Source organism: Lissotriton vulgaris, chromosome 4_1, assembly GCF_964263255.1.
Source record: "Lissotriton vulgaris chromosome 4_1, aLisVul1.2, whole genome shotgun sequence".
In the NCBI taxonomy this organism is placed as follows: Eukaryota; Metazoa; Chordata; class Amphibia; order Caudata; family Salamandridae; genus Lissotriton; species Lissotriton vulgaris.
In genome coordinates, this window is record NC_141691.1 from 2,094,304,293 (window position 1) to 2,094,325,880 (window position 21,588).

Consider the following 21,588-nt stretch of genomic DNA (forward strand, 5'->3'; position numbering starts at 1 on the left):
TCCAGATCCCAACAGAGGAAGATTTTAACAAGTTAGCGTTGCATGTCTCCTCGGGTTCACCATTGGACCCTCTCCCCCATAGGGTGTGGAGAGAATTTACGGAAGAGCTTTTTCCTCGGCTCAGCCAAATATGCTGCCAATCATTGAGCAGTGGAATGGTCCCAGACTGCTGGAAGCAGGCAATGGTGACACCCTTGCTGAATAAAGCTACACCTGATCCTTTCTACCCGTCTAACCATAGGCCCATCTCCTTGCTGCCCTACCCGGTACAAATCTTAGAGTGCTTAGTTAGAAAACCCCTCTCACAATTTCTAGAAGGCAATCACCTGCTAGATGAGGTTCAATTTGGGTTTTGTCCTGCACATGGACCGGAAAGGGCCTTAGTGACAGTCTTAGACAAACTTAGAATGCAAGCTGACAATGGCCAATCAGCCATACTAGTGCTACTAGATAGGTCATCTGCATTTGATATGGTTAATCACAAAATCCTATTAAATATAGTTATGGATGTTGGAATTAAGGGAATGGCACTGAACTGGTTTCAATCGTACCTGTTGGGTAGACAGCAGGCAGTGTCTACACCACCTTTTGTATCCAAAAATTCTATTCAATATATACCTGGACCCACTTATTCCTATTATTAAATCCTATGGAATAGAGTTGGTGAACTACGCAGACAATACAGAACTTGTTTTCTGAATGGAAGGGAATCAAGCAGTATCACTTGATAGATTTCATGTGTGTATGTGAAGAACTGCAAATTGGCTTAGGGATGCCTCCTTACAATTTAATGGAGACAAAACAGAAATTGTGTATTGTATGGCTAACAAAATATCTCGCCCACTCCCAGCTGATTTCTGGCCACCCCTACAGAAAGAAAACTGATTCCATCTAAGAGAGTGCTTAATCTGGGGTTGCTGTTTGATAACAGTCTGCAGCTTGACTCCCAAGAAAATTAAACAGTTGGCACCTGCTTATCAGAGGTTTACGGAGAATACTTCTGTTACTGCCAACTTCTGCCAGGGCGCAAGTGGTGAGGAGTGTCATCTTGAGCCGGTTGTACTATTGTAACGCTCTGCTACTTGGAGTACCGAATTCTCTAATGAAGAAGCTTCAGAAAATTCAAACAATAGCTGCCAAGTTAGCTTTAAAAAGACAGTGAAGGTCGTCTGCTTCTCTATCCCTGACAGATCTCCATTGGCTACCGATTTTGCATGGAATACAGATTAAAGCACTCTGCATTGTCTTTAAGGTATTACACGGAGTGGGTCCCAGACCACTGCAGAGCAGGTTTCCCTGGTATATTCCATCCAGAACCCTCCAATCAACAACAGCAAAATTGGTGAGCACATACAGTTGCAGAAAAAACAGGACTGGTGGCAGGGCATTCAGTTCTACAGCTGCGTGCGTGTGGAATGAGCTCCCGATCGATCTTAGACAAACTGAGAACTTGCTGCACTTTAGAAAAAAGGTGAAAACATGGCTCTTCCCTAGGGTATAGTGAAGCCTAGTTGTAGCTTTGATTCCTTTCTTTTTGGTATGGTTGTATTTATGCACAGTGGAATGTATGGTAATCTTAGCGTCAGGATACCCATGGGGCGTTAGGTGGGCTTTATAAGTTCAGCTTACATTGCATTACATTTACGTGAAAATGTAAAGGAGAACATGATTTATGACTAATTTCTATATCTTGTTTGTTCTCTAGAAAACTGGAAATAATATACAATCATGTATCATCAATGCATTCCTACACACAGTTATCTCTCTACCAATTTATATGTGTGTACCTATCCTATATTCATTGACTTTTGTGTTTGTTTCTAATTTATTGACTGACTTTTTCCCCAGGCCCTGTCCTTCCATCAAAAATGAGTAGCAACAAAGGTAAGTACAATAAAAGCTATACTATTAAAGTGCATGAAACCTCTGTCCTACTAGCTCAATCATTTATGTGCCATTTTATGGACATAAATGTCCTGTCTCTCATTCATTTAATTGACCTTGAGAGCATTTGCTGTTAGAATGTATTCACCCTCTGCCACCGTCCCAGCTATTTGCCTTTGTTATGAGAGTTGTAATCTAATTTTTTTTTCATCTATGTTCGATATTTGCAACAGTTAGATTGATATTTTTGAGGCTTACTGGCAAATTGAGCTTGTAAGTTAACTTAAACAATGAATATATGTATGCTGCAATTAATCATTACATCACAAACGTTTTTAAGATATGCATGGCAAAAAACATGATGAAGCCATGTATGCTACAAAATAGTACAATACTTGTAGATTACTGTGAGAATTCCTGCAACTTCATGGGGGGACAACATCTACCTGCATCATCAGGGCCCCATGAGGTGGTTCCTGGATACCACACACTTCTGGCTGATTGTAGCACTACAAAGTGCACTCCCTTGTCCTGAAGCAGGGAATTAGTGAGTATTTGTGCACCTTTTTGGGGGGACTACATGTACATCAATCCTCAGGGCTCCAGGAGGTGGTCCGTGGATACCCCACACCTGAAGATGATCTTAGTGCTGCAAAGTGTGCTTCCTTGTCCCGCAGCGCAAGATTACTGTGAGCATTCCTGCCCCTTTGTGGGGGGACTACATCTACAGGCATCCCCAGGCCCCAGGAGGTGGTCCATGGATAACCCATACCTGCTGCTGATTGTAGCGCTACAAAGAGTGCTTGTTTTCCATGCAGAAGGAGATGCACCAGGGCAAACCCCAGGCCATGAGTGGGCCCATCCTTCACCCATCAACCACAGGGAGAGGAAGGCAGAAAACATGTATCTCCTGTTTCTGTACACTGCTCTCTGTGCTTTGAGCATAGCTGGCTGCAGTTCTGCTAATTGAGATCAAGGGGTGCAAGATTTGTAATTGCTGCTGTTCCCGCCACTGTATATTTCTTGCTCAGGTTATCACTACTCTAACCAAGTCCTCAAAGTCTTAATCCAAAGGACACACTGCTAAAATGCAGGGCCCATGATAACATTCCTGACTTAGGAAAGGTGATGAAACAATCAAGACATGCAAAAGAAAACAGCAACCTTGATTGGAGGCAAGATGGCTCTTGAGTAGTTCCTCACTCGAAACGCTCTTCCAACCTGACCCCTGGCCCCTGAAAAATAGACAATGTTTTAGGCCCACCCTGAATCAGCTGCTGCTCCTGGTGGTTCTTGCTGCTTCCCTCTGCCTGCAGCAATAGCGTTCACTGGTTCAGCTGCTGCTCCGGGTGGTTCCTGCTGCTTCCTCTGCCTGCGGCAATGGCGTTTACTGGTTCAGCTGCTGCTCCGGGCGGTTCTTGCTGCTTCCCTCTGCCTGTGGAGGTGGCGTGCACCGGATCAGCTGCTGCTCCGGGCAGTTCCTGCTGCTTCCCTCTGCCTGCGGCAGTGGCATGCACTGGATCAGCTGCTGCTGCGGGCGGTTCCTGATTTTTCCCTCTGCCTGCGGTGGTGTCGTGCACTGGATCAGCTGCTGCTCCGGGCGGTTCCTGCTGCTTCCCTCTGCCTGCGGCGATGGCTTGCACTGGATCAGCTGTTGCTCCGGGCGGTTCCTGCTGCTTCCCTCTGCCTGCAGCGGTGGCGTGCATTGGATCAGCTGCTTCTCCTGGAGGTTCCTGCTGCTTCCCTCTGCCTGCGATGGTGGCATGCACTGGATCGGCTGCTTTTCTGGGCGGTTACTGCTGCATCCCTCTGCCTGCAGTGGTGGTGTGCACTGGATCAGCTGCTGCTCTGGGTGGTTCCTGCTGCTTCCCTCTGCCTGCGGCGGTGGTTTGCACTGGATCAGTTGGTGCTCCGGGCGGTTCCTGCTGCTTCCCTCTGCCAGGGGCGATGGCTTGCACTGGATCAGCTGCTGCTCCGTGCGGTTCTTGCTGCTTCCTTCTGCCTGCGGCGGTGTAGTGCACCGGATCAGCTACTGCTTCGGGTGGTTCCTGCTGCTTCCCTCTGCCTGCGGCAGTGGCTTGCACTGGATCAGCTGCTGCTCCGTGCGGTTCTTGCTGCTTCCTTCTGCCTGCGGCGGTGTAGTGCACCGGATCAGCTGCTTTTCCTGGAGGTTCCTGCTGCTTCTCTCTGCCTGCCGCGGTGTCGTGCACTGGATCAGCTGCTGCTCCGGGCGGTTCCTGCTGCTTCCCTCTGCATGCAGAGGTGGCATGCACTGGATCAGCTGCTGCTCCGGGCGGTTCCTGCAGCTTCCCTCTGCCTGCGGCGGTGTCGTGCACTGGATCAGCTGCTGCTCCGGGCAGTTCCTGCTGCTTCCCTCTGCCTGCAGCGTTGGGGGGCACTGGATCAGCTGCTGCTCCGGGTGGTTCCTGCTGGTTCCCTCTGCCTGCAGTGGTGGCGTGCACTGGACCAGCTGCTGCTCCGGGCGGTTCCTGCTGCTTTCCTCTGCCTGCGATGGTGGCATGCACTGGGTCAGCTGCTGCTCCGGGTGGTGACTGGTGCTTCCCTCTGCCTGCGACGGTGGTGTGCACTGGATCAGCTGCTGCTCCGGGTGGTTTCTGCTGCTTCCCACTGCCGATTCAGAAAAGGGGGTGGTGATGAACAGAGTGTCTGAATTAAGCAGACCACTCTTACCCAGTCCAAAGATCAGGGCTTGATCCATCACCGTTTTTTAGCTCACTGCACCATCCCAGCTCAGAACCTGGCTACATGCAAATTAGTCTGTTCCTGTCCCAGTGCATGATGGGAACAGGGCAAACCAAACTACCAAGCCAATTCTTATACTGGGAAGGAAACAAGCTTCCGGGGACCGGTTTCTGGCATTTCAGCCGTCGTCGGCCCGGCTTGCTTGAATCCTGATGGTGCAATGAGCAAGGGACTCACATCTGAGTATACCCTTCCACGCCTCTGCCTGCAGCGGTGGCGTGCACTGGATCAGCTGCTTCTCCTGGAGGTTCCTGCTGCTTCCTCTGCCTGCGGCAATAGCGTTCACTGGTTCAGCTGCTGCTCCAGGCGGTTATTGCTGCTTCCCTCTAGCTGTGGTGGTGGCATGCACCGGATCAGCTGCTGCTCCGGGCAGTTCCTGCTGCTTCCCTCTGCCTGCGGCAGTGGCATGCACTGGATCAGCTGCTGCTGCCGGCGGTTGCTGCTTTTTCCCTCTTCCTGCGGCAGAGTCGTGCACTGGATCAGCTGCTGCTGCGGGCGGTTCCTGCTGCTTCCCTCTACCTGCGGCGGAGTCGTGCACTGAATCAGCTGCTGCTCTGGGCGGTTCCTGCTGCTTCCCTCTGCCTGCAGCGGTGGCGTGCACTGGATCAGCTGCTGCTCTGGGCCGTTCCTGCTGCTTCCCTCTGCCTGTGGCAATAGCGTTCACTGGTTCAGCTGCTGCTCTGGGTGGTTCCTGCTGCTTCCTCTGCCTGCGGCAATGGCGTTCACTGGTTCAGCTGCTGCTCCGGGCGGTTCTTGCTGCTTCCCTCTAGCTGTGGTGGTGGCTTCCACCAGATCAGCTGCTGCTCCGGGCAGTTCCTGCTGCTTCCCTCTGGCTGCCATAAAGAGCATGCACTGGATCAGCTGCTGCTCGGGCGGTTCCTGCTGCTTCCCTCTGGCTGCGATAAAGAGCATGCACTGGATCAGCTGCTGCTGCGGGCGGTTCCTGCTTTTTCCCTATGCCTGCAGTGGTGTCGTGCATTGGAGCAGCTGCTGCTCTGGGCCCTTCCTGCTGCTTCCCTGTGCCTGCGGCGGTGGCTTGCACTGGATTAGCTGCTGCTCCGGGCGGTTCCTGCTGCTTCCCTCTGCCTGCAGCGCTGGCTTGCACTGGATCAGCTGCTGCTCCGGGCGGTTCTTGCTGCTTCCCTCTGCCTGCAGCGGTGGCGTGCACTGGATCAGCTGCTTCTCCTGGAGGTTCCTGCTGCTTACCTCTGCCTGCGATGGTGGCATGCACTGGATCGGCTGCTGCTCCGGGCGGTTACTACTGCATCCCTCTGCCTGCGGTGGTGGTGTGCACTGGATCAGCTGCTGCTCTGGGTGGTTCCTGCTGCTTCCCTCTGCCTGCGGCGGTAGTTTGCACTGGATCAGTTGGTGCTCCGGGCGGTTCCTGCTGCTTCCCTCTGCCTGGGGCGATGGCTTGCACTGGATCAGCAGCTGCTCTGTGCGGTTCCTGCTGCTTCCTTCTGCCTATGGTGGTGTAGTGCACCGGATCAGCTACTGCTTCGGGCGGTTCCTGCTGCTTCCCTCTGCCTGCGGCGGTGGCCTGCACTGGATCAGCTGCTTTTCCTGGAAGTTCCTGCTGATTCCCTCTGCCTGCGGTGGTGGTGTGCACTGGATCAGCTGCTGCTCTGGGTGGTTCCTGCTGCTTCCCTCTGCCTGCGGCGGTAGTTTGCACTGGATCAGTTGGTGCTCCGGGCGGTTCCTGCTGCTTCCCTCTGCCTGGGGCGATGGCTTGCACTGGATCAGCAGCTGCTCTGTGCGGTTCCTGCTGCTTCCTTCTGCCTATTGTGGTGTAGTGCACCGGATCAGCTGCTGCTCCGGGCGGTTCCTGCTCCTTCCCTCTGCATGCAGCGGTGGCATGCACTGGATCAGCTGCTGCTCAGGGCGGTTCCTGCTGCTTCCCTCTGCCTGCAGCGGTGTCGTGCACTGGATCAGCTGCTGCTCCGGGCAGTTCCTGCTGCTTCCCTCTGCCTGCAGCGTTGGGGGGCACTGGATCAGCTGCTGCTCCGGGTGGTTCCTGCTGCTTCCCTCTGCTTGCAGTGGTGGCGTGCACTGGACCAGCTGCTGCTCCGGGCGTTTCCTGCTGCTTTCCTCTGCCTGCGATGGTGGCATGCACTGGATCAGCTGCTGCTCCGGGTGGGTCCTGGTGCTTCCCTCTGCATGTGACGGTGGTGTGCACTGGATCAGCTGCTGCCCCTGGGCGGTTGCTGCTGCTTCCCTCTGCCTGCGGCGGTGGCGTGCACTGGATCAGCTGCTTCTCCTGGAGGTTCCTGCTGCTTCCCTCTGCCTGCAATGCTGCCATGCACTGGATCAGCTGCTGCTCTGGGCGGTTACTGCTGCATCCCTCTGCCTGCAGCGTTGGGGGGCACTGGATCAGCTGCTGCTCTGGGTGGTTCCTGCTGCTTCCCTCTGCCTGCAGTGGTGGCGTGCACTGGACCAGCTGCTGCTCCGGGCGGTACCTGCTGCTTTCCTCTGCCTGCGATGGTGGCATGCACTGGATCATCTGCTGCTCCGGGTGGTTTCTGGTGCTTCCCTCTGCCTGCGACAGTGGTGTGCACTTGATCAGCTGCTGCCCCTGGGCGGTTATTGCTGCTTCTCTCTGCCTGCGGCGGTAGCATGCACTGGATCAGCTGCTTCTCCTGGAGGTTCCTGCTGCTTCCCTCTACCTGCAATGCTGCCATGCACTGAATCAGCTGCTGCTCTGGGCGGTTACTGCTGCTTCCCTCTGCCTGTGGCGGTGGCGTGCACTGGATCAGCTGCTCTCCTGGAGGTTCCTGCTGCTTCCCTCTGCCTGCAATGCTGCCATGCACTGGATCAGATGCTGCTCTGGGCGGTTACTGCTGCTTCCCTCTGCCTGCGGTGGTGGTGTGCACTGGATCAGCTGCTGCTTTGGGTGGTTCCTGCTGCTTCCCTCTGCCTGCGGCGGTGGTTTGCACTGGATCAGTTGGTACTCCGGGAGGTTCCTGCTGCTTCACTCTGCCTGCGGCAATGGCTTGCACTGGATCAGCTGCTGCTCCGGGCGGTTCCTGCTGCTTCCCTCTGCCTGCGGCGGTGTCGTACACTGGATCAGCTACTGCTTCGGGCGGTTCCTTCTGCTTCCCTCTGCCTGCGGTGGTGGCTTGCACTGGATCAGCCGCTGCTCCTGCTGTCACCCTGAGGCTGCCATGCTGGCTTGTGCTGAGTCAGCAGCTGCTGCTACCAACGGTTCCTGCTGCCTCATGGAACTTGCGGCATTAGCTCTGGCAGATTGTGCCTAGATCTCCGGCTTCACAGAGGGGCTGTCTACAACCAAAGGTAGAAGGCTGTAAGTCTTTGACTACTAAACCTTTTAGCAGTACTGGTACAGGCTTACAGCTTATGGATGGTCAGGAGAGGGTGCAAATGGCTCTCTGTGAGAAGTAGAGTTCGACCCATCTGCAAAATCCAGTGTAGAAGATGCCTTAGAAACTTCATGCTCTCCCCATCCAGGTCTCAGAGGAGACAAGTGACAGAAGTCAGCAATACAATAATTAAAGGTGCAGTCTCTCATGTGGATAGAGTTATCAGGGATAAAGTAGTAAGCACCCCTTCAAATCGGGCTAGGTCTCTCTATGTAAATGATAACTTCTATTCCCAGACAGACGAGTTAGAAACTTTGGACGCAAGTATATCAACATCTAGTGTACAGGAGGGTGCTAACTGGAACTGCAGCTCTGGGCAAGAAGACCTAAGAAATCGTCAGTGGCAAAGGAAATCTCTCAACAAAAAGGGGAGGAAAAAAGATAAGGGCCTATGGGAAATTTCTGATGCAGGCAGTACAGGGGAACTAAAGTGGGGTTACTCGCCCTCACAGCTCCCTGCCTTAGTGAGTCAAGCGGGTAAATGTGGAAGAGTTCTGACAGGCCCTGCAATGGCAAATATTGGGGAGACAATGGAGACACATACCTCTCAATGGTTCTTCAATCTATAACGAGCTTCCAGGAGGAGGTGAAAAATGATAATTGCAGAGCCTGGCTTACCGACAATAAATGTCAGGGTGCTGTTAGGAAAGTGCACAACGAGCAATTGCTGGACAAAATGCAAATAATTTAATATATTCACCCAACTACAGAGATCTGGGCATAAATCTATTGTTTTTTTACTTACCATGCGGTCCCAGTTTGAACCCAGCTACATGCAAATCAGTCTTGACCCTGCATCCAATGGGAACAGTCCAACCCGAACTGCCAGGCCAGGTCCTCTCTGAACTGGAAACAAGCATCTTAGGACCGGTTTTATGGTTATGCACCTCATCAGCCAGGATAGCTTGACTTCAGTGGCTTGGAGAGCACGGAACCCACATCTGGGCATACCGTCCCAATCAGGGTGACAAATGCAAAAAGAACACTTGATGGACAGAATGCAGAACAATGTCATAATTTCACCCCAGTGCAGCGATCTGGGCCTAAATCCATCTTTTTTTGCTCACCATGCCATTCTAGTGTAAACCCAACCTTATGCAAATCAGTTTTGACCCTGTGCCCAGCCCAAACTGCCATGCGATGTCCTCCCTGGACTGGAAAGAAGCATCCTAGGACCAGTTTAGGGGTTTCACCCCTCATCAGCCAGGTTAGCTTGACTCTAGTGGAATGGAGAGCACTGGACACACGACTGGGCATGCCCGTCCCACTCAGGGTGACAATGCAAAAAGAACAATAGATTGACAGAATGCAGAACAATGTCATAATTTACCCCAGTAAAGAGATCTGGGCCAAAATCCATAGTTGTTTTGCTCACCATGTCATTCCAGTTTGAACCTAGCCATATGCAAATCAGTCTTGACCCTGTGCGCAATGAGAAAAGGACAATCCAAAATGCCAGGCCAGTCCAGTCCTCCCTGGACTCGAAACAAGCATCCTAGGACCGGTTTTGGTGTTTATCCCTCATCAGCCATTATAGCCGGACTCCAGTGGCATGGAGAGCACGGAACCCAAATCTGGGCATACCTGTGCCACTCGTGGTGACAGATGCAAAAAGAGCAATTGATAGACAGAATTGAAATTGAAATTGAAATTGAAAGGTTCTTGTATAGCGCATGGCTACTCGAAAGCATCCCAGCGCTTGATGTTGAACAGAAGGGATAAACAAGGATCTGAGATGTGGGGGCTAACTCATCTGTATCTTGGGAAACAGTGCTGTTTTAAGTTGTTTTCGAAATGCCAGCAGGCTGGGTTCTAGGCGAAGTGAAAGCGGGAGGGCATTCCACAGCCTTGCTGAATTTCGCGAGAAAAGACGGTCTCCAGATCGGGCTCTGTTGGTCCTGGGTATTGTAAGGAGGTTTTGCTGTTTAGAACGAAGAGCCCTAGATGGAATGTATGGTCTGATCATATCGTTCAGAATGGGGGGGCCATTCCCATAGAGAGTTTTATGGACCAGACAGAGGGTTTTGAAATGGACCCGCTCTTTTATTGGGAGCCAATGCAGGGTCCTTAGTGAGGGTGCTGCTGAGGTACGATGGCTGGTACCAGTGAGTAGCCTTGCTGCGGAGTTTTGGGCCGTCTGAAGTTTTCGGATAACTGAAGTGGGGGATCCTAGGTAAAGTGCATTCCCATAGTCCAGCCTTGATAAAATAAGGGACTGGACTATGGTTTTCTTAGCAATTTCGGGTAGCTGGGGGAGGATTTTGCGGATGGTTTTCATTAAACCGAAGCAAGTAGCCACTGTCTTTCTTGCTTGGATTTTGAAGGACAGCTCCGTGTCGAGCCAGAACCCGAGGCTTTTTATCGTTTTTGGGGTAGGCCCGGGTCCCATGCAAGGAGGCCACATAGAGAGGGTGTTAAAGGTGGCCTTCCTTCCAAGCAGCATCAGCTCGGTTTTTCCTCCGTTCAATTTCAGATGGGATGCATCCATCCACTCTGCGACCGCACCCAGGCAGTTGCAAAGATTGTTTGGGGGGGAGTCTGCCTGGTTAAGGGAAACTACTAGCTGGGTGTCATCAGTGTAGCTTACCAGTTGGATTCCGAAGGGGGCCACTATCTCTGCGAAAGGTGCCATGTACACATTAAACAGTGTGGGGCTAAGGGAGGAGCCCTGTGGTACCCCACACTGTAATGGCACTGGAAGGGAGCAGTTCGTGTCTGAGAAGACCTTAAAGAATCTATTGCTAAGGAAGGACTCAAGCCACTCAAGGGCCTTACCTGTGACTCCGATTCTCTCTAGATGAGCTAGAAGGACACAGTGGTTAACCGTGTCAAAGGCGGCGCTGAGGTCCAGGAGGATAATGGCCGCGCTGCCACCTGCATCCAGAATCCTCCTGGATACCTCAACCACCCTCAACAAAGCTGTTTCGGTTCCCTGTCCCTTTCGGAAGCCTGTTTGGGTGGGGTGTAGCAGGTTATAGGACTCCAAATAGGATGCCAGTTGTTTATTCACCCACTTTTCAGCAAGCTTACTAATTCCAGGGAGAAGGGAGATAGGGCGGTAATTGGAAAAGTCATCAGGGTTGAGATTTGGCTTTTTCAGTAGGGCCTTTACCATGGCTAGCTTCCAGTCTTGAGGCACTGTGCCAGACTCCAGGGAAGTGTTGACAAGGTCAATGATATTTTTGCTAACATGGGGGAGGGCTAATTTCAGGATGGACATGGGGGCGGGATCAAGGGGAGAGCCACTTTTTATGGAATTGAAAAGGGAAGGGAAAAGATCGTCACTGAGCGGATGGAAGGATGCAAGGTGAGGTATGGTAGAATTAATGTCGTCCCTCGGGTGAGGGTTGGATTCAGCTGCTGGGAGTGGAGGGAGAGAAAGAAGAATCTTTTCAATTTTCGTGGCAAAGAAGTTTGCTAGTTTGTTGCAACGAGCGCCAGATTCTTCAGATGAAAGCTCGGATGAGGGGGGGGTCGGGGGCCCTTGTCAAGGTTTTTACTATTCTGAACACTTCTCTGGGAGCGTTAGTGGATTTTTCGATTTTTTCAGCATAAAAGGTGGATTTGGCTACATTAAGTGCAGTTTTATATTTCTTGATTGTAAGTTTGTATGTAATTTTCTTCTCCTCGTCGAAATGTTTTCGCCATTGTCTTTCCTCTCGTTTGCATTCCTGTTTAAGGGACCTTAGGTCTGAGTTGAACCAAGGCTGTTTATTCGGACTTTTTTTCTTTGAAATACATTTTTTGGGGAGCACACTATCTAGTGATTGTTCTATCCATTGGTTGAAGTCAGTATTGGCCCTATCGATATTCTGGTTGGCCGTAGGTTCGTTCTGCTTCAGAGATTCTATCCAGTCGCTGGGTTCTAACTTTGTCCAGCGCCTACCTAAGGTTTTATGGGGGGGTTGATTGGTGCAAGGTCTGTTAATTTTCCATGAAAAGGGTATTACCATATGGTCTGACCAGGGGATAGAGTATGGTACAGATGTAGATAATTCAGCGACGTTGGAGAATATTGGATCTAAGAGATTCCCTTTAGAGTGAGTAGGGTTTTGAACAATCAAGTTAAGTTGGCATGCAGCTAGGTCTTTGGTTAATTCCATGGCAATAGTGTCCAAAGGGTTGTTAAAATGGAGGTTCAAGTCACCTAGCACTATGAAATTAGAGACCATGGTGGCTGATTCCAGAATTGTTTCAGTTAGCCCTTCTATAAATTGACCAATCTGGCCAGGTGGATGGTAGATTAGGAGACCGGAGATTGAGAGTTCTGAAGAGTAGGTGATGGAGAATTGTGTACTCTCACAGTCTGGGATAGTGCTGTCGATCAGGCGACAGGCTAAGTGTTCCCTGTATAAAATGGCGATCCCTCAGCCAACTTTAAGTTCCCGGTCTCTGTGCTGGATCAAATATCCAGCAGGTAGCGCCCGATGCCAAGCCACGTTTCTGTTAAAAACAGAATGTCCACGTTTAGATCTTCGATCAGTAGTGCGATTTCCGTGGCGTGCTTTGGTAAAGAACGGCAGTTAACCAGTGCCATCTTTAAAGCAGTGTCTACTGTCCTGTTTTTAGGGAGTGGTGTGGTTTTTATGGTAGCCTCTGTAGCCCTAAAAGAGCAGTTGTTGCAAGTGAAGCCACCGAGCCCAAGGTCCATCGAATGGTTGCATGATGATGGAAGCTCCCTGTTGAGCGAGAGTAGTGTCAAGCGGGAATATGTTAAAGGGCATGAGGCTGGTATACCAGGGGTCTTAGGCCCTGGGCCCGACTGTGCGCGAACGGGCGCAAACGGGCATGACTCCGGCACGACTCCGGCGCAGGTCCAGCGCGTCCGCAGTACGCGTCCGCTGCGCGGAGTCATGACCGTTCTTTTTATAGCGCTGCTAGAGCGCGCGATTCGCCTGGCCCACACCCAATATGGCCGCCAAGTTTGAATCCCAGCCCTCGGCGTCGATGCTCAGCCGAGGGCGGTCCGGGTAGGGGAGGGGCACAGAGCGCTTAGGAGCGCTGAGGAGTCTCTATTCTGAAGCGCTTTTTGATCAAGCGCTAGAGAACACGCTAGGGAGATGCAAGTTTTAAAAAGTGCTTTTTAATCAAGCACGAGCAAACAAAGTTAAAAATACAATTCCTAGGGTGTCAAGGCAAAAGTGAAAGAAAGAGACCTCCCGGCTTCCGCCTCAGGAGGGAAAAGGGTCCTTCTGATGGTAATCGCTGGAGAATAAGTCCTACTTCCTTTTTATAGCGCTGCTAGAGCGCGCGATTTGCCTGGCCCACACCCAATATGGCCGCCAAGTTCGAATCCCAGCTCTCGGCGTCGATGCTCAGCCGAGGGCGGTCCGGGTAGGGGTGGGGCACAGAGCGCTTAGGAACGCTGTGGAGTCTCTATTCTGAAGCGCTTTTTGATCAAGCGCTAGAGAACACGCTAGGCAGATGCAAGTTTTAAAAAGTGCTTTTTAATCAAGCACGAGCAAACAAAGTTAAAAATACAATTCCTAGGGTGTCAAGGCAAAAGTGAAAGAAAGAGACCTCCCGGCTTCCGCCTCAGGAGGGAAAAGGGTCCTTCTGATGGTAATCATGCAGAACAATCTCATACATTCAGCCCAGTATAGATATATGGGCCTAAATCCAATTTTTTTGCTCACCATGCAGTTCCAGTTTGAACCCAGCCACTTGCAAATTAGTCTTGAGCCTGTGCCCCATTGGGAACAGTCCAGCCCGAACTGACATGCCAGTAGGCAGAACTTGTGCTGATTTTGCCAAAAGAATGGCTTCTGTAGAAGCCCGGACAGAAAGCCTTGAAACCGAAGTTGTCGACCTAAAAACACAGAGTGTAGCACATGAGGAGATTGTCAAGAAAACAGGAAACGCCGTAATAATCTACATTTTCTGGGAATTCCTGAAGGGGTCGAGGGGAACGATCCCAGAAAATATATGGTTTTCCTACTGAGAGGTGCCTTATCCCAGTCCCTAACCACATGGGACTGGGATAAGGAAATCCATTGGTCCCAATAATACTCCTGAACGGCAAAGGGCAATGCTACTAAATTTTGAGAAATTTCTGCTACAACAGGCCCTTTATGATCTAGCCCGCTTAACAGCAAAAAGAGAATGTGAGGGAGTGACTTTTTTCACCAGGCCTGATTTTTCCTATGCTACCATTGAACAAAAGTGGTGGCTTAGGCAACTTTTGGCTCAATTCCAACAGCTTGGGGCAGAAGTATATCTTCAGAACCCAGCTCAAATGAAGATCGTCTTCTGGGGGGAAACACGCAGCTTTATCTCCAAAATCACGGCCCAATTGTTTCTAAAGGATGTTTCTGGTAGACCTAAGATAGGGGTTTTAGGGCATATAACAGGTTACAGTTATGTGGTAATATGGTGTATCATTTGGGCGTTATTTGTTGTATTCACTTTGATCGGCAGATATTATTTTTCAGGGTGGTTGGAGGAGTGGTCGGGATGGGATTATTTGGGATGACTTCATCCTGGCTCTTTTTGAGCCAGGTTGCCTTTCATACTTACTTGAGGTGGGAGGTGGGTCAAGGTGTGTGGGGGTGGCAGGCTGGTGGGAGAAGTGTTCTATATGCATTTGTTGTCTTTCTTTTCCTTTTTCTTTTTCTTTTTCTTTGTTCTTTTTTTGTTTTTTACTCAGAGCATGTGGTACAAGGCAACATTAAGAAACACTTATCTTTTATGGGATGGGTAAAATACGTATAGTGTAAGTGGGTCTGTGAATATGTGTATCTTTTTTCATCAGGTTATGGATCCATGGATAACTCACGGATTCACAAGGGGGGGCCCCACTGAGCGCTGCAACAGATTCACACCACCCACACATGGGAAAATGTAGTGAAGACCCTAAGGTGTTCCAAAAATCATTCTTTGACAGGAAACACCATCCACCCCACTTACCAGATTTCACATGTACATTCTAATACGTATATTGTGTAAGGTGTTGAACAAGTAATACATTTTGTGATTTTATTGGTTAATTTCATGTCAGAAATCCGATATGTAATTCTCTCAGAACTATTGATGCAAGCTTTCATTTAAGACCACTTATGAAACACAGCCAGTCTGGTAAAGAATTTGGTAGTCTGGCTTCATGATAAATCATTTCTGACCAGCACGTCACATAAAGGCTTTCTTTTTCTAAAAGTGACTGTAGGTGCTGAACAAATTCACTTGTGTCAATTTAGATTCACTCAGTGATATATTTCAATGTTAACTATTTTTTTCCCTCACTTGTGTGGCCTGTATGACATAGGTAGTAATCATACACAAAGGAAATGATTACGAGTTTGACCGACGGGTTACTCAACCACAAATGTGATGGATATCCCATCTGCCATATTACGAGTGTCATTAATTTCCATTAGAAATAATGTAACTCGTAATAATGCAGATGGGATGAGCTTGTCCTCACAGCCTAAAGGGAGAGAGAGATAAAGGATGAATCCTACTCCTTTCTCTTTTTTTTTAGACTCACAAATGCTCCATAAAGCTGTTTCTTTCAAGATAAAATATTCACACACAAAGATGTGAAATATCTGAAGGATGCTTCAGTGGCTACATTGTTACTCTTCATTTAAGTGTGGCTCATTTAATAGAAATGTTGAAACCCTTTATGGCTAATACAGTTGAGGATGTGACATCTAAAGGAGTGTATCGGTACAAAAGACACTCTAAATAAATCAACGACTTAACTCTGTGGTCATTTACTAAACTTTTGGGCTTTGATTTAGCAATGGTTGCTACCAGAGTTGTGTTATTTTAAAACTGCAGGTCCCTATTTATGAAGGGTTTGCATCATGTTTGCACCATGCAGTGTGGTGCATGGGGACTCAAACTCTAAATTGTGATTTGTCAACATACACAAGGCCACTTTGTGTGGCTCTGCTTGGCTTGATAAATTAGGAATAACACAATGCAGTTCAAAATGTTGTGTTGCGTTACTCTGCAGTGAGAAGGAATTAGATGAGCGTTGCGTAGGTGTACCCACACAACTCCCATGAATTTTATCGCAGTCCTAGATGTTCCATCACTGGTAGACCTGGAAATGAGACAAAAAGATAGGACTGCTCATGGGATGTGCAACAAGTAGAAATATCTTTATTTCTCCTAGTTATTTCCTCCAATATGCCTCTCAGCTGGGCCGGACTGGGAACCCAAAGCAACCCTGGCAATTTCCTTGGACGAGCCCCAGAGTAAGCATTGCCTGGTCCTGGGAGGCTGGAAAAGCTTGCTTGCTGCTTTTGTTACTGGTGGCTGATATAGCAGAATGGCTGCAAAACCTGCCCCCAGTAACACAACCGACCCCCACAGCAGCAAAACCAGCCCCCACCCTTCCAACTTCCACAGGCAACGCCAGATGCCCGGTACGGTTAGTCTGGCCCTGCCTCTCAGGATGGTTTTTGTGCAGGAAGGTGCCCCTTTCAGCAAAAAAAACAATCCTGCATGCAACACAGGCAGCCTTTCACCATGGTGTAAGGGGGCTGCACTGGCGCTAGGTAGCTCATTATGCACCAGCCCTGGGGAAAAGACAGGATTGCACCGAACTGAAATAAATACAGCACATTCCTGTCCTTATCCTGTATCACAGCTCAGCAAGGTGACTTGCCGTGCTGTGTTACAATTACTTAAATATGCCCCTTAGTTGCTGCACTGTGTTGCTGTACTGTTTAGCAATTATGGGCATGGTTTAAATTTTACAGATCTTCAATTAAACTGAACTTAAATGAACTAGGTGCGTGTGGTGAAGCAATCATCGGAAAGTTAATAAAATATCCAAAAGCGTTAGCATGTACTGGGATGTAGCAGGCTCACAGATGGAAGTAAATATATACTATTAGTTTTACAGAGTTTTTCAGGAAAACAGAATTTATATGTGCTGATTAAAAACGGGTCATTTTATATTTCGCATTTAATTCTGTGGTCTAGCTTTTTCCATACGATTGGATTCTGTGTTCTTTTTATATTCTATAATACAAAATACACTATATCTCCCACCCCGCCCCCTTTATGTTATTTTAAACCCAGTACATCTTTCTGTGCTTAAGTGTTGATGTTCTTCCTTGCAGATGATGTGGTTTATCGTTCATGTGATGGAAATGGTGACCTGACAATTTTACTGATTGGAAGTACTGGAGCAGGAAAGAGCGCCACTGGAAACTCCATCCTCGGGGAGAAGCTCTTTGTGTCTAAGGCATCTGCTAAGACAGTGACGGTGATGTGTGAGAAGAAGGCCTGTGTCCGGGATGGGAGGCGTCTGGTGGTGGTGGACACCCCGGGGTTCTTGAACAGTAACAGCACAGAAGAAGTGAGGAGCGACATCAGTCAGTGTCTACAGCTCTGTAGTCCTGGTCCTCATGCCATAGTCCTGGTGCTCCAGACTGGGAGGTTCACCGAAGAAGAGCGGGATGCAGTTCATAGGGTCCAGGATCTGTTTGGAGCACAGGCGCTCAAGCGCATGGTCATTGTATTCACCCGGAAAGATGATCTGGGGGATAAGTCAATAGAAACATTTGTTAAGGAAGCTGAGCCAACACTCAGAAAATTAATTACAAAATGTGGAGGTCGTTACTGTGCCTTCAACAACAGGGCAACTGGAAATGAAAACAACAGACAGGTGTCAGAGTTGATAGAAATAATAGAACAAGTGAACAGTACTAAACTGTATACTTCTACAGGGAAAATACATAGAAAAGCCATTAACAAGGGCATGGCCATCGGAGCAGTGTTAGGGTTGGCAATTCTTCTGATCCTCTTGGGAGTGGTGGTTTGGTACTTGACCAGAAAGCATTAAGTACTGGTCACTGATTGATATAAATTGCAAGAACATGTGATGTTTTTATCCTAGGAACCATCTTTGTCTCTATTTTATGCCTTAAGCACACCCAAACAAGTTAAGCAATCTAATATTGGGGCTGTTCTTGTACAATCAAACCTTGCTTCTTGTAAGCCTTTTTAGATACAGAACAGGATAGTTTACCAATGAGGACCCACAGTTCTCCTCTCTTCTCAGTGGGCCATCTACGGTGAAGGGTTAGAATCCAAAAGACCACTGCAGTTAATCTAAGATAGATTGTATCTTGATGAGTAAGCAATTTTACCCATGTTGACTGAGACCAAGATCATAGCATAACTCTATCTGTTCTTGCTCCAGTCTAGGCCACTTTCACATGGGATACACCCGAATACCACCCTAAAATATAGATCTGTAACACCGCTCTTCATAGAGATATTGTCCTGAAGAATGAGCTATGCTTCCACATCAAGGAATTTTTTTAGCGTAACAAACCAGATTACTTCAATTCTTTTGTTAATTTGTTCATTGGCTGTAATAAGAGGTAAATGTATGGGAAACATGGCCTCCTTGACCACACTAAAATACAGGGAGAAAACAATATCAGAATCGGAACCTCAAGCAGCGGAGTCAGCACATAAAGAACATCCCATTAGACATTTACAAAGTAAAGTCACGAGAGTTAAAGGCAAATTGAATGCAATTGAGACAAATGCAGTGGAGCATACTCCCCCCTGCATTATTAGGGCAAGACTGTTGGTAATCATCTGAGCAGATAACTTCACCAGAAAAAAAGATATATGTTGCAAAATTAATATTAGCTCTAACTGCACTTCACCCTTTGAAGGAGAGTAGTTTGAGGCATTCTACTCATTTTATCATACTCTGTATGCAAACGATAGTCTTCCATGAAGACCACATTTTCTACCTGAATGAGGTAAACCTTCCTCATCTCTCTCTTAACCAAAAGAATGCGGTAGATGCTCCTAATATTGAGCACGTGTTCAAGAAAGCATTTAAAGTACTTAACATCCACAAAGCTCCCACAGTGGAAGGCTACTACAATGTTTTCGCTGCATTTCTGGCCCCACATATCACTGCTCTTTTCAACATTACTGTCCATAAGAGTAGAGTATCCCAAATGATGACCCTAATTTTATTGATTCCCAAACTTAGGAAGGATCCAAGACAATGTGCCTCATACCAACTAATAGTCTGAATAAATATAGATGCCAAATTTATTAAAACATTCTAGCAAACAAGTTGGATGACCAGATGCCTAGCCTAATACACCCTGATCAATTGTTATTCATTAAATGTAGACAGACACATGGTAACCTGTGCAGTGTAGTCTAGCTGATCAAGACAGCCAAAAAGAAGAAGATTCTAGCAGTACATATGGTGATTTTATTTTATTTTAAGAATTTGTAAAGCGCGACTGTCACCATTGCAGGCATCCTGGCGCTAAAAGCAGGAAAGTATTTTGACCAGGATGACTGGTCCTTCTTTACTAAAAATCCACTGTAGGTTCCGGTTTTGACCCATCGTGATAGCTAACTAGCATAGCCCCATGTAAAAAATCCTGAACACCTGACATAGATGGCGTAACATCCCATTAGTTAGCAAAATCAGACTTGGGGCCCTCTATCCCCTTATTTTTCACACTTTCTATAGCATCTTTTTTCACAGACTACATGCTGCCCTCTCTTACAAGCCCAACCAGGACTATTCTGAGGATACAATTACTATCTCAACTTTAGAGAATTGCGGGCTTCAAAGTTAACCTTTCAAAGTTACATATCCTCAACATATCTCTCCTCCAGAAATAGGTTAACAAAATAATGATAAGGGCCCCTTTACTTGGATCAAGATTTTAATCACATACCTGGTGATTAAACTGGTCCCAAATGTGGATGACCCTAATAAAGCTAATAACCCTTTCCTACTGCAAACCTCAGTAGAAGACTGCCACATGTGTTCACCACTTTACCTGCCCTGGCTGTTTCTTCTGAGGACGCTCTACATGTTCCAGGAGGTAATTATTATTGTATCCCTTAAACAACTAATAATCAATTTCATTTGACAGGGAGAGAAGGCTATTCTTTCCTTTTAGTATATGTGTCAACCACATACTTGGTGGGCTTGCCTTGCCCAACTTTACAAGCAACAACAGTGGCCCAGTTGAGAGTGATGGTGTATTACGCTTTGTGTGAAACTGATAAACATTGGTGATACATTGACATGGCAGTAATTGTGTGCTATCTATAATATTCAATTTCTAAGCTGAAACCAGACATTTAAGCCTGCCTTCAAACCATGCCTTTTTGATGAGTGGCAGAAAGGAGGATGTGTCAATATTTCCAACATGTTTCAAAATGCACACATGCTGGATTTGTGGTACATGTAAAAGGAAATTTGAATTCTATGAAACAAATGCTCACAGTATACTCAATTGGGGCACTAGGGTCTCCATCCGATCGTACAACAAGTCACCACCAGAGACCTACTTCTCAATTGAAAAGTTTGTGCAGATGGTGGGAAAATCCAGAGGGTGAATGACACTTCTTTATAGTTTCTTACAGCCATCATCCCCAGCTCCATCTCTGCCCTTAAAGCCATTTCAGAACACAAATATAGGGACAAATGTATCAGAGCACAATGATCTGCCCCATAGAGACACACCCAAAAGGATTTGCAGCATTTCCTGGGTAATAGGGGACATTGTAAGGTCATAAGAGGCTGGTATCTGTACCCCTTTAAACTGGGCAAATATAACAGTGCATCAACAAACCTCTTCAGGAAAGGATATAGCATATTAGGGGACATCAGACATACCTGACTTTGTTCTTTTGGGTCTATTTTCCAGTTCTGTAAATTATCAAACTCTGGTAGATCGCTTGACTACCTGGGACTGCCTCCGGATTGCCAAAACTACTTTTTACATCCTACTGGAAGAGGTCAGACCCCCCCACTGTGCCATCTCAGACTTTGGAACATTTTTGCAATGGGCAGGCTGTCTAGTGTATTGTTCAAAAATTAATGTATAAACTTTGATGTTCATCTAAAATCTTATGTGGTGTACTTTACAGTGAAATGTACGAATCCATGGTGTTGTGTTTCTTCCTGTTCTTTGTTTGGAATCTCTATTTCTTGAGTTTGTACGGGATTGTAGAAGGGAAGGGGGTTTGTCTCTTTGTGTTGATTCTTATGATGTGGTTTTGGTTCTGAAGGACTTGCTACAAATACTGTTTATCTCATTATCATCTTAGATATGTCCTATCATTGTGAGACCACAATATCCATTATGAAAAGCAATAAAAGTGACTCAATAAAAAAAAACACTCTAAGGAACACGAGTCTATGACATTTTACATGTGAAAATATTTAAATATTAAATTGTATCAGGAGCATCAACTAAACTACTGTATACTGTGCAATCAAAAGCTGCTCATCTTATACTGTGATCCTTCAATGGAGTCAACATGAAACAGTAAAATAATGGTCAATAAAAACACACACCATGAATGGTCTGCAGAGAAAAAGCTGCTCAGTCAATATCCTTACATCAAGGGAATATTGCTCCAAGTTGGAAAAGAGGAGTTATTCGGGTAGGGCCCTGGAGGAGGGATACGGGTGAGAGTGACAAGCTAGCATGCTGATCCAGCAGGACAGGCTGGCAGTAGAAGAGCCTAATACATGCACTGGGTATTCAAGGAGGGTTGATTCAATTGAGTGCATAACTTGCAAGTCCAGTTCATTAGCACA

The 21,588-nt window shown here is 47.8% G+C and overlaps 1 protein-coding gene across 1 annotated transcript in view; it reads left to right on the forward strand.

Annotated features, from left to right (window-relative positions):
* The first annotated feature begins 1,851 nt into the window (after window positions 1-1,851).
* Window positions 1,852-21,588, forward strand: part of LOC147725113 (GTPase IMAP family member 8-like) — a 289,891-nt gene continuing 270,154 nt past the window's right edge. The window contains exons 1-2 of the mRNA XM_086918173.1: window positions 1,852-1,884; window positions 17,099-17,816. Coding sequence (XP_086774299.1) covers window positions 1,869-1,884; window positions 17,099-17,816 — 734 coding nt within the window. The 5' untranslated portion in view covers window positions 1,852-1,868. The remainder of the gene's footprint in view (window positions 1,885-17,098; window positions 17,817-21,588) is intronic.